Genomic DNA, 13,985 nt, shown 5'->3' with positions numbered 1-13,985 from the left:
TACAGTGTAGATGACTGTGAAAATGCGCAACAAGCATGGCAGAACATGACAAAACTTGACAAGACCATGAGATGCTGGGGAATAAAAATCATCAACTTTCTAAAAGAATGGTCATCTTTTCAGGTTTTTTAAGAAAAAAAAAGAATCAATTTACCAAACACAGAATCTATTATTAATTCATAATCTTATTTAAGAGGTAGAAGTGCATGATCTGCTCAGCTGAGGTGATTTTTGCTTAAGTGTTCGGCATCATGAGGAGATGATTCAGGCAAAAGGTCATATATTAGGCCATTATTTTAGAAAGATGATAATATGCTTCTTGTCCCACTTCTGACCGCCGTTTCTTTAAGTCTTTTTATGTACTGCCAGGTTTTGTTGCATTTATCACTTTTTACTACCGCTGAGTTTGTTTCTCATCACCAACGTGACACCCATGGCACATTTTTTTATTGTTTTGATCCGACCAGGCATTCACGACAATCAAGGTCTGTTGCGTTTGCCCATCCGGTCCTCACACGTTGTCTAACGTCCATCCAGTTTTGTCCAGGATGGCCTGAAACAAGGTTGCCATTCCTGCCGGGAACATCGTATAAAGGCAGCATTAGAGGCAGAAAATGGGTGCATGAGCAAGAGCTAGTCTGCCGCTGCACACGCAATGGGTTGGAAGCCAATATGTACTGGCTGCGGAGTGGATGACAGACCTCAATGGCTGACCATACCAGAGTGATGGATGATGTTAAGAAAAAACAGTCCAGACAGGCCTGAAAAGATCTCTTTTTAAAGCTTGAAAAGGTGGTAATGAAACAATAATGTGACAGGGTGAGCAAGAGATGATTCAGGAAAAACAAAACTGAGGTGTAAAAACCATAACAGAAAATCTGATCATCTGCAGGACAAAGATAGGGTCACATCTCTACCGTTCATCAAAGAGGAATAGCAGATTTCACAGCTGATCGGCTGTCTGTCGTCGGTCGGCAGCGCTCAGAAGCTCAGCATTATACTCACTACTGTTACAGACATGTTGAATAACTCACATTGCACTGTGTTACCTGTGATTAATTAGACTTTTATATTTAACATACATCATTATGGATGCATTATTTTTTCACTGTCGAGCAGAATACTTGTATCTATCAAAACTACGACTTTCAGGGGAAAAAAAACAAAAACAAAAAACATAATTTTGCTTGAGTTACCATACACTCCTTCATTTAAGTTGGTATTATACTTTATATTGCTATCATATACCATTGCACACTCACATCAACACATCACCCAAAAATTATCCTTACCTGGATAAGGTTCAATAACCATGGACAGCTCTTAGTCAGTTTTTATATACAGCAGGAAGTATTTGGTATCTGTAAATGTTTTTGCATAAAAAAAAAAAAGACAAATATTTATTTGTGAACGGAAGGTTTTTTATTTTTGTCCCCCCACGACTGACTGGATTGGACCATCAGAGCGTTCCCACCGGCCAGCCTCACGCCGGTGTTCGTCTCCTCTGGTCCGGCCGAGGAAGACGCACACGCCCAGTTAGGCTTGGAAGTCCGTTCCTTAGGGGGACCGAGTCAGTCAGCCAGGTGGACCTTGCTGCCGGGGCAGCAGCGAATGTCGCCGCCACGGAGACCGCCCCAGCGACTCGTCGCCAGCGACGTAAACCCGGCGAGTTTGTCCAGCCTGCTCCTTGTCCACCAAGTGCACCTCAACGGGACAACGTAAAGATCGGTATTTGGCGCCGGCCGAGGAAGACGAACATGCCCGCTTGGCCGCTCGAGTTGGCCAGCGGTGAACCTTGCCGCCGGGGTGGCGGCAGATCTCACCGCGAGCCCGTGACGAGGTCCGCCACGCTTGATCAGTGATTCAAAGTTTTGCTTTTCAATGTATTTCATCCTCTTATTTCGAACATTTCTTAACGCTGCATCCAGTAATGGCGGGTCAGTGAAAAGTGAAAAAATAAACGCCTACAGAAGTCTGTCAACCGGTCAGCGTTCGTCAGCACACCCCAACCCCAAAATAGTTCCTGTTAGCTAAAGGAAGACCCTACCTGCCAGGAGGAACAAACAATCCAGGGGAAACCTTCGGTACCCTGGTAGTTTTTTTTTCAGTGGGGACACAGGGCCAACTCAAGCTACAAGTATAGCTAGGGAAGTTCCTTCAAAGGTTCCTGCAGTGGGAAAGCCCCTATTGATTAAAACGGTACCAAAACGGCTGTGCACATCAAATTCCACGGTCACACCGAACCCCCAATCAGAAAAAAAGCCTTTAATATGTCACAAACAAAAACGTCTGTTTAACATCATCATCCAAATCTCATCTATCTTTGGGCAAGAAGCGGGGTACACCCCAAGCTGGTCGCCAGCCAATCGCAGGGCACATATAAACAACCATTCGCACTCACATTCACACCAATGGGCAATTTAGAGTCTTCAATCAACCTACCACGCATGTTTTGGGGATGTGGGAGGAAACCAGAGTAACCGGAGAAAACCCACACAGACACAGGCAGAACATGCAAACTCCGCACAGGCGAGGCCAGATTAGAACCCGGGTCCTCAGAACTGTGAAGCAGACGTGCTAACCAGTCGACCACCGTACCACCATGTGCATATATATATATATATATATACAGTGGGTATGGAAACTATTCAGACCCCTTAAAATGTTCACTGTTATATTGCAGCCATTTGCTAAAATAGTTTAAGTGCATTTATTTCCTCATTAATGTACACAAAGCACCCCATATTGACAGAAAAAAAAGGAATTGTTGAAATTTTTGCAGATTTATTAAAAAACAAAAGCTGAAATATCACACAAACATAAGTATTCAGACACTTTGTTGTGACACTCATATATTTAACTCGGGTTCTGTCCATTTCATCTGATCATCCTTGAAATAGTTCTACACCTTCATTGGAGTCCAGCTGTGTTTGATTATACGGATTGGACTTGATTAGGAAAGCCACACACCTATCAATATAAGACCTTACAGCTCACAGTGCATGTCAGAGCAAATGAGAATAATGAGGTCATAGGAACTGCCTGAAGAGTTCAGAGACAGAATTGTAGCAAGGCACAGATCTGGCCAAGGTTTCAAAAATGTTTCTGCTGCACTTAAGGTTCTTAAGAGCACAGTGGCCTCCATAATCCTTAAATGGAAGACGTTTGCAATGACCAGAATCCCTCCTCGACATGGCCGTCTGGCCAAACTGAGCAATTGTGGGAGAAGAGCCTTGGAGAGAGGGGTAAAGAAGAACCCAAAGATCAGTGTGGCTGAGCTCCAGAGATGCAGTCGGGAGATGGGAGAAAGTTCTAGAAAGTCAACCATCACTGCAGCCTTCCACCAGTCGGTGCTTTATGGCAGAGTGGCCCGACGGAAGCCTCTCCTCAGTGCAAGACATGAAAGCCTGCATGGAGTTTGTTAAAAAACACCTGACGGACTCCAAGATGGTGGGAAATAAGATTCTCTGGTCTGATGAGACCAAAATAGAACTTTTTGGCCTTAATTGTAAGCGGATGTGTGGACAAAGACCAGGCACAGCTTATCACCTGTCCAATACAGTCCCAACAGTGAAGCATGGTGGTGGCAGCATCATGCTGTGGGTGTGTTTGTCAGCTGCAGGGACAGGGAGACTGGTTGCAATCGAAGAAAAGAGGAATGCGGCCAAGTATAGGGATATCCTGGACAAAAACCTTCTCCAGAGTGCTGAGGACCTCACACTGGGCTGAAGGTTCACCTTCCAACAAGACAACGACCATAAGCACACAGCTAAAATAACGAAGGAGTGGCTTCAGAACAACTCTGTGACTGTTCTTGAATGCCCCAGCCAGAGCCCTGACTTAAACCAAATTCAGCATCTCTGGAGAGACCTGAAAATGACTATCCACCAACGTTCACCATTCAACTTGACAGAACTGGAGAGGATCTGCAAGGAGGAATGGCAGAGGATCCCCAAATCCAGGTGTGAAAAATCATTCCTAAAAAGACTCATGGCTTTATTGGCTAAAAAGTGTGCTTCGACAACCCCAATTAAAATGAAGTTGGGACATTGTGTTAAACATAAATAAAAACACAATACAATGATATGCAAATCATGTTTGACCTATATTTAATTGACTACACTACAAAGACAAGATATTTAATGTTCAAACTGATAAACTTTATTGTTTTTAGCAAATAATCATTAACTTGGAATTTTATGGCTGCAACACGTTCCAAAAAAGCTGGGACATGGTCATGTTTACCACTGTGTTACATCACCTTTTCTTTTAGCAACTTTCAATAAACGTTTGGGAACTGAGGACACTAATTGTTGAAGCTTTGTAGGTGGAATTCTTCCCCATTCTTGCTTGATGTACAGCTTACGCTTCATATCGCGCCACACATTTTCAATGGGAGACAGGTCTGGACTGCAGGCAGGCCAGTCTAGTACCCGCACTCTTTTACTACGAAGCCACGCTGTTGTAACACGTGCAGAATGTGGTTTGGCATTGTCTTGCTGAAATAAACAGGGGCGTCCATGAAAAAGACGTTGCTTGGATGGCAGCATATGTTTCTCCAAAACCTGTATGTACCGTTTAGCATTAATGGTGCCTTCACAGATGTGTAAGTTACCCATGCCATTTGCACTAACACAGCCCCATACCATTACAGATGCTGGCTTTTGAGCTTTACGTCCATAAGAGTCCGGATGGTTCTTTTCCTCTTTGGCACGGAGGACACAACGTCCACAATTTCAAAAAACAATTTGAAATCTGGACTCGTCGGACCACAGAACATTTTTCCCCTTTGCATCAGTCCATCTTAGATGAGCTCGGGCCCAGAGAAGCCGACGGCGCTTCTGGGTGTTGTTGATAAATGGCTTCTGCCTTGCATAGTAGAGTTTCAAGTTGCACTTACGGATGTAGCGCCGAACTGTATTTACTGACATTAGTTTTCTGAAGTGTTCCTGAGCCCATGTGGTGATATCCTTTACACATTGATGTCGGTTTTTGATGCAGTGCCGCCTGAGGGATCGAAGGTCACGGGCATTCAATGTTGGTTTTCAGCCTTGCCGCTTACATGCAGTGATTTCTTCAGATTCTCTGAACCTTTTGATGATATTATGGACCGTAGAGGATGAAAGCCCTAAATTCCTTGCAATTGTACGTTGAGGAACATTGTCCTTAAACTGTTCGACTATTTTCTCACGCACTTGTTAACAAAGAGGTGAACCTCGCCCCATCTTTGCTTGTGAATGACTGAGCAATTCAAGGATGCTCCTTTTATACCCATTCATGGCACCCACCTGTTCCCAATTAGCCTGTTCAACTGTGGGATGTTCCAAACAGGTGTTTGATGAGCATTCCTCAACTTTGTCAGTCTTTTTTGCCATCTGTCCCAGCTTTTTTGGAATGTGTTGCAGCTATAAAATTCTAAGTTAATGATTATTTGCTAAAAACAATAAAGTTGATCAGTTTGAACATTAAATACCTTGTCTTTGTAGTGTATTCAATTAAATATCGGGTTAACATGATTTGCAAATCATTGTATTCTGTTTTTATTTATGTTTAACAGAATGTCCCAACTTCATTGAAATTGGGGTTGTACAAAAAACTAAGAGCAGACCTAAGGGCAATTTAGAATCCTCCATCAACATACCATGCATGTTTTGGGGATGTGAGAGGAAACCGGAGTACCTGAAGACAACACGGGGAGAACATGCAAACTCCACACAGTGTGTGTGTGTGTGTGTGTGTGTGTGTGTGTGTGTATATATATATATATATATATATATATATATATATATATATATATTGCATTGCTACTATCCCCTCTCTATTCCTCCTGCTCTCTTTTTGGTCTGACTGATAGAGCTGCCAGAACACCGTCTCATCCCTCACTTCTCTCTCAGATCAATCAGACCATTAGACTGCAATTACAGCAGTAGTCATGGTGCAGGTGAGCGACGAGCACATTCACGGGGCCGTAGACAACACCCCCGCACGGCTCCTCACACTCTCCAAATTAGCCCAAATTAATAGTGACACTCGGACATAAATGTCTCCAATCGCAGAGCTAAATGAACAGTCTGGGTCGAAGTTATTGAGTAGCAGGTGTCTTTTAAAGTGATAATTACCTAGACTGGACAGAACTGGGAGGAGAAGGTGGCCCACAATTTGCCTGAAGTAAGAGGCCTGGCCCGCTTCAGCCTGGCTTCTGTTGTAGGTGTTAATAATTGATTTGGGGACAAGCTATTAATGAGAGACAGATTTCCAGCTCTGTTGTAAATGTGTTGATGAGGGTGTTGCTGTCTCTTGTAATGCCTAACCAATGCTAATTACAAGAGCTTAGTCAAGGTGCACTGTAATGAGTCTATAGAATTCCAGTCCTGATGTGTTTTGAGGGCCTTTTAGAGTAAATTACACAGCAATTAAATGCATAAGACATGCTTAAATGTCGATTAAAATCTTGATATCTCATCATCTTTTTTTAATATAATTGTTACACATCAGTAAAAATTTGTTGCGAGCATCAAATTATGATGAAACTGAAATAGAAATCAAAGCAATTAACACAATCACGAGAATGTACAAGAAGCTTGTGGCATTGGCTCGTCAAAAATAGATCCTAATATTCATGTTGATGATTTGTCACTATAATATGACTTTTATGACTATTGTGGAATTCAACATTCTTTTTTTTTGTATCTGTGCATAAAGCAGTTTTTATTTGGAGATGACAATTGGTAGCCCATGTTAGGGGAAAGTGGAGTCATTTGTGACATGCTGGTGCTTCAGTATGTGTATGCGTGCATGCTCACGTGTGTGTGTGTGTGTGTGTTGTGAACAGAGAGCTTTAGCTTGTCAACTACAGAAGAGCAAAAATGTCAAGATACTGTCCTAATTTTCTCCTGGGATATAGAGAGACGTGGGGACTGTCAGCCATTGGTGTGTGATGATTGTACAATTCACTACAAGGGTAGGAATACGGGCATGTATAACCCAAAAAAAAAGCTCTAGAAATTATTCAGCCCATCACTCAAGCCATTTATCTCACCCCTTTTTGCCCACCCTCTCCATCCAATATGTTTATTGTTAGCTACCCCTAAACTTTAACAAGTGGCGGCGGATTTTTCTGTTTTAGAAATTATATTTTTCTTCTTGTCATTGCTTCATTAATCAAGAGGAGGCATTCTGAAAAATGTTTTGTTTTGGTGGCTGCAATCTATTTTGTGTGCATGTGTGTGTTGTAGTTAATCTGCGCCCGTGGCAGGTTTCCCCTCCGAAACGCAGCGCTAAGCAGCGGTATCGCAGGCCTATTGTTGTAGCCTCTGTCATAGCAAGGAGAGCCTGATGCAGGCCTGGGCTCGCCTGATAAGGAAAAGAGGATTCAACATGGCTGGAAAGGAGAATCAGTGGGACTTGAGAGTGGAGTATGGATGGGGCAGATGCACTCACTCGCTCACACACACAGACACGCACACACACACACACACACGTACTGTATGTACAGATGTACACAGACATACAGAGGGATGCACACATTTTCTACACACATATACACGCATGAGACAAGACAGAAATCATCGGCAACATCATACTGGCAAATGCTCAGGCAATTATTTACAGTAACAACCAATTACAAATGCAAGAAGGCACCCCAGCATAGTACCTATGGAGCACAAGTCTAAAAGGTCATAGACTCATATACACATTGACAAATATACACTCAAATTCATAGAAACTGTTATGCTCAAAGAAATCAAAATGTGGAAGTACAAACTGTAATTTGTGTTGGTGTATTTCTTTCTCATGCAGCAATCATACACGCTTCCATCTGGTTTACAAACATCAGACGTTATCAGGACTAACAGGATTTGAATTTCTGTGGTGCGCACCGACATTTTTGGCACCAATAATGTGGTTTCATGTAATGAAATAATGGGTCCAAATTTTCAGCAGAGAACCATTATGTGATTGCATGCATCAATTACTCCTTGGGCTTAAACCAATATCGGGGCTGAGGTCTCTTCAGAAGGGTACAATTGTAATTATTTGGCATGCTTTCCCATCGGCGTCCTTGGGTCCCTTGAAAGGTGCTATATAATTCAAAGCTATAATAATAATAATTATTATTATTGTTATTATTATCATCCAATGGTCACCATCCTTCATACAGTGTATAAACGAGTGACATTATTAATGGTTTAATGCTCTTACGACAAGTGCTCTTGTTGTATTTTATGTGTTAGATAAAGATGGGATGAAGGATGTGGCTTTGTCAGAGAGAGATAGGTCCATTTTGGTTTTTAATGATCATTTCTGTTACGACTTTACTAGTGGTGAGTGTCCTCGCATGGCTGCAGTTCATTACTGCCCACAGCGCCATGCATTAGCTGTCAAGCAGTCAGTCAGCTGGTCTGAGGCCTGACTTCCACTGTTTAAGCTATAATGATAGTCGGCCCGATCAAAAAGTGAACCTGACGTTGCTGTCCGAACATAAAAATGAAGCTAACCATAATGATATGGATCGCAGTTAGATACATTGATTTGGTTTGTTGTACTCATTGTGTCGCACTATGATGATAATGAAACAAACATCTGCAAGATCGTTATAATTCATATATGTGTGTGTGTGTGTCAGAGAGAGAGAGCGCGACAGAGAGAGAGAGAGGGGGGGGGGAAGAAGGGAGGGAGAGAGGTATTGTACAATGTTGACTTGTGACAAATATGTTCAAAAGGTTACGTGTACACAGTGTATGTGAACTAATCTCAACATTACTCTAGGTGCACTTCTAATAATTAGGCCCAAGCTGTACCGAAAGATGTTTTTACATACTGAAATTCTTTATACATTCTGTTCTTAGATTTTTTTTTTTATTAATAATATATTAAAAATACATCAAACACCCATCCATATGCATAACTACAACGATGACTTTATAGATCAGATACTCGATAGTATAGATAGAGTGTCTAACTAACTTAACCAATAATCAACATACTATTATTCAATTAATAACTCCCTAGCAGTGTCCATTAAAAGCATTCTTATCTTGATAAATACCTTACACAGACTTTTGTGAGAGTCCATGTGTACCTAATGTTGTTGCAATTCATTCGTAGAACTCAACCAAACTTAGAGCTCCCTTCAAGCGCATTACCCGGTTGGACAGTATGCAATACTGTATGTCTCCCCGAATGAATGATTATTCAACACCTCAATACACAACAGACCTCCAGTTAAGCAGAGGCACAAGTAGAAGAGTGAAACGAGTTTGAATGGTGCCAGCTGCCGTTCCATCTGTCGCTATCATGGCTTTTCTTGTGATATGTTAAAACAACTTCCTTGACAAGTGCTGCAGATCATTCTTGATTGTTTACATTTGTAAACTCTTTCTCGTGGGCAGTGCCACGGTGCAGTTCAGTCTTTGAACTTAGTCATTACATTCAGTGAAACTTTTTTATTTTTGAATCCAGTCTTGGTCACGCTGGCATGGGAAGTGGAGCAATGTGGGAGCTTCACTTGCAACTAATGGCAAGACAATGCAAGTAAACTCTAGCTAGCAGACCTTGATACTGTAAGTCTTATTTGTCCTCTATCCGGGCCTTAGCCCTCAGAACCCGAACATCATTGGCACAGGATCTTCCACGGAGACAAGAATTATTGATAGATGGATAACCAACTCCAAATACTGTTAACCCCGAAAAGAAAAGATTACCTTGGCACATGTGACAAAAGATGGTTGCTGGAGTCGCTGATGGTAGAGGTACATTTGCCTGACTTTGGTGCAGGCAGCGTGGGTTCAGTTCCCACTCAGTGACGTTGTGAATGTGAGTACGAATGGTTGTCCGCGTCGATGTGTGCCCTGCGACTGACTGGCGACCAGTTCAGGGTTTAGTCTGCCTTTCGCCCGAAGTAAGCTGGCATAGGGTGCAACGCCCCGTGACGCTGAATTGGATAAGCGGTGTAGAAAATGGATGGATGGATGGTTGCTGGAGAAAATGGTCTGGATAGTGTCCGTTCACTCCCTGGTGGTACAGCTGAGTCTCATTAGATGGATGAGTATGAGGCTGTCAAAGTAGAATATTACACCGCTGCATCGTCAGCAAACTAATTGGGTAACAAAGACCATTTTCAACCCAGGGATCCCATCTTTTAACAGTCCATGTGCTGAGACTCTGATAAGAGAGTTCACGTCTAATGCATTTAGTAAGGGGCAAGGTCTTTATCTTATTTACTTAACTTAGTGTAAATATTGTTGGTCTTTTACATTGGATTAAGTAAGACGCAATTTCCCTAAAGCGCACCCAATGATGAACCTATAAGAACGCTGCAGCACACGAGATGATCAAGCAGTACAGTGTGATATGTAAATCAGCTACAGTTCAGAAAATTCAGTTTGCAATGCATTCCATGTGTTTCACTTAATTGTTTCTAGGGATTTTCTGTGTTAGGTCTAATTCATATTATGTAGATATAGAACCCAATTTATGAATCAAAAAGTGAGATTGGCTGCACACAGAGTCTTCTAAAATTTAAAAGCACACAGAGGGATGCGATTCTAATGCATCGGGAAATTTCTGAGTCACCCAGAGAAAGAAGGGAGTTCAAAAGAATATTAAACCTAAAGGGGGCAGAGAGGTTTATCTAAAGTCAAGGACTTTATTTAAGAATCAAGCCCACCATTTTATTTTTGTCTATATTTACAGCGTCTGACTGATGTGTGCCGTTATGAGGCCAGGGATTTACTATGACCCCGTTGACTGATTGACTCCTGAGTTCCCTTTCATCCTCTCTGGGGATATCCGCATGTTTATTCCCAACAGGGAAAGAGTAGATCTGTCTTGAGAATATGTCACCTGCCACCGTGACCCCCAGGGACTGCGTTAATATCCATACACGTGAACATCACTGGCTCAGAGTTTCCTATTATGGCCCCTCACACAACTTCTCCCTGCATGCTCTGGCAGGCAGCAGTCCTTACATATAGTACATGCAAAAGATCAAACAACCTTAACAATTGAATTCAAATGGGAAATTTCTTGTAATTCAAACAGTGAGTAGTGAAGCGACTCTGACTAGAGCAATACACCAGAAGTACATGTTTGAACATGTCCCTCCAAGACATGACTAAAATTGCAGCACAAGCATCACAAATGTACCTCGCCCTTGTTTAACATTTCAAATAGTATCTCAGGAAATACATGTTCTGCACAGCAGAACTCGCTGGTAAATTTAAATGGAACATTTCACTGCTACATTTGGGGTATTATGGAATGATTCCGTAGGGGAGGAAAGGTGGTTGTGGAGGTAGAAAGGAGAGGAGTATCAAACTTTTTGACTGTAGAAGAGCACTTCAATGTTTCCGTAGTGTGTCTTAAAAGAAGAGCCTTCTGTCGCCTCTGCATTCTTATTTTTTATTTATGTATTTAACCTTTATTTATTTTAGATTGATTCTAAATCCTTCACTCTTCTCAATTTGAATGTACTTTTATGTTGAATGATAATGATATAATTTTGAGATGGATTGTTGATGATTTGTCCTTGTGTAAGCAGAATCCTGGTTAAGCGCTCATTTGTCATCTTTATTAGCACTTACTGTATGTCTGAAGCTGAGTGAACAGCATGCCTTGCCACCCATGGTCAATATAAACACAACCCTGTGTGAGCATTTCAACGGGGGTGAAATAAGCAATAGCTTAATGCTGCATTTGTACTTTGATGCTTATAGTCAAGCCAATGGGATAAAAGGTGAATTAAATGAGAAAATATTTATTCCTAATAGCACGGCAATGATAGCAACTGCAAAAGCATGTGTGTCCCTTCAAAGATTCTGGGGACAGCAGTGACTCTCGCAATTTAATCGATTTTAAAATGAAAAGTCAATTTAAGAAAGTTGAAAAGAGAACGATGGGCGAAGGGAAGGGTGGGGGTAGCATTCTCTTGCACTCAAGCAGTAAACTAACTGCCGCACAGAGCAGGCAGAGATTCCAGCTGAATTATCTCCCACCTCACATTTGCTCTTAGGCAAGCAGTTTAAAAGCCAAGCGATTGAGCCAGTGATCCAATTTGAAATGCAGAAATGATTAGAGCAGCTTGCCTCATTTCATATCGAAATTCTCTGATTTATGACAGGGCACCAGGCAAGATCTATCTCGAAAGGGAATTAGTGTGCAATTCCTGCATATTTCTGTTATTTAGTCTCCCAGCAGCAGATGCTATAGCCTTGGAGAGGGGGCGTAAAAGGAATTGAACCATTACGTAGGTATCTTTTCATCTCACTCAGATGTAACCATGGCCATTTATATGAGGTATTTGCTGTTCTGTGTCCGATGTTGACAGAGAACCTTATTTCTGGAAGCATTAAAAAAATGAAAAATATGTAGCACTTAACTACACATAGATATATACACAGCTTTTTGGGAGCATGAATAGCCGTGAAATACAGGCAGCGAGGTTAGCTTTGGCCAATTATTTGAAAAAAAGAAGAAAAAAAAGACCCTTGCAACCCATCCATCATTGAGGCTAAGAAAATATTAAAATGTGCGGCGATAACAAGGGCTAGAGGAACATCTCTCTTAATGAAATTTCCAGATGACCACATGCAATTTGTTTCATCGCAGTGAACAACTAATTGCAAAGGACGTTATCAAGGTGTGAGTGTACTGTCTGCTGTAAACTGACTGGTAAAACAGGTACAAATCCTTACTCCCATGTTGGAAACAAACCCGCCACCACTATTTAAGCTTGTTTCTCTTATTTGTGCTGCTAATGTAATGGAGAAGACATGGCGCATTTGTGGAATGAGAAAGTTTTGATACAAACTGTTGTATTATTAGTATTTCAGGTGATGTTTGCGTCTTACTGCAAACAGACTCGGGAGAGGTTGATAAAAGCTGAAACTTTAAAAACATATAACATATTATGGATAATTGACTTTTTTGAATTGCTTGGTGATAAAGTGACGACTTCACTCGGAAAAAACAATGTGGGGGCTCGCATGTGCTTCGCATTTTGCATTTTGCACTCACTTTCTTACCCTCTGAACTCAGCTTACAAGCAGCTCAAGCTCCACCTCCAATCATTATCATAACAAAATCCATACTTGTCATTGCCCCAGAAGAATGTGGGGCTGATTCATTTGCAGACATGGGGGGTAGGAAACAAGCAAATAGCGAAAATCCATGAATAATTGCTACCATGCATCAAACGGGTTTGTAATTACATATAGATGCTACAAGATGGCGGCAAAGTACAAAATCATGAATCTATGGTACATAAATGACATGAAAGTTTAATTATTCAACCCGAACAAACCACCTTCACATGAGGCTTATCAAATAGTATTAGCTAGCATACTAGCCTAAATAAAACACTAGCACAAACCGATGTGACATCACACATGGGCAAACAAAATTGTGCACTGTCACTTTGAACAAAATGTATTAAGATATTAAACTCACCTTTCGTCATATACGCACAATAATTAATGTTCTGGAGTACAGGCAAATAGGTTATTAGTAGCTGCATTGCGAGAAAGCAAAACCGTGCTTTCAATTTCAGTTTCACGTTTGACGGTGCACGAGGTGCATTAAAGGACCGCTAATAAAACAGGAAATGTCAAACGCAAACAAAATTAACTCAACCTACCAACAAACCAAGATTTGACCAGACTGTACCAATTAATACATTTATTGCTTTGACCTGAGCTAGGGGCGGCTGCATGTTGAGCTCAGAGTCTGATAGAATGAACTGTGAAGCACATGAGAACTAGCATCCACAAAAACAACATTATTTTTATTTCCCCTCGCCGAGTCAACACTTTATCAACAAGCTGCCGAATCGAGGGGTCAGTTGTGTCAGGAAAAGCAGCCAGCCTTCAAACTGTGCCAAACAACTCATGAGAGTGACTCGCTGTGGTGGGAAAAGCCGAAAGTCACAAAAACAGCAACTGTATGGTACAATATAAAATTTGTCTTCTGATCTGTGCATGTGGCGC

The 13,985-nt window shown here is 41.6% G+C and overlaps 1 protein-coding gene across 4 annotated transcripts in view; it reads left to right on the top strand.

Moving 5' to 3' along the window:
* The window catches only part of zfpm2a (zinc finger protein, FOG family member 2a), a 142,606-nt gene that overhangs the window by 78,434 nt on the left and 50,187 nt on the right, over positions 1-13,985 (top strand). Inside the window, exon 2 of one of the 4 annotated variants that reach the window (XM_061777006.1) lies at positions 1,464-3,962. The exons of the other annotated variants lie outside the window; for them this stretch is intronic. Within the exon in view, the coding sequence (XP_061632990.1) occupies positions 3,939-3,962 (24 nt within the window). The 5' untranslated portion in view covers positions 1,464-3,938. The remainder of the gene's footprint in view (positions 1-1,463; positions 3,963-13,985) is intronic. 4 annotated transcript variants of the gene reach the window in all.

The sequence above is a fragment of the Phyllopteryx taeniolatus genome, chromosome 6, assembly GCF_024500385.1.
Source record: "Phyllopteryx taeniolatus isolate TA_2022b chromosome 6, UOR_Ptae_1.2, whole genome shotgun sequence".
In the NCBI taxonomy this organism is placed as follows: Eukaryota; Metazoa; Chordata; class Actinopteri; order Syngnathiformes; family Syngnathidae; genus Phyllopteryx; species Phyllopteryx taeniolatus.
The sequence above is the reverse complement of the archived record's forward strand: the minus strand, read 5'-3'. Positions and strand labels throughout refer to the sequence as shown.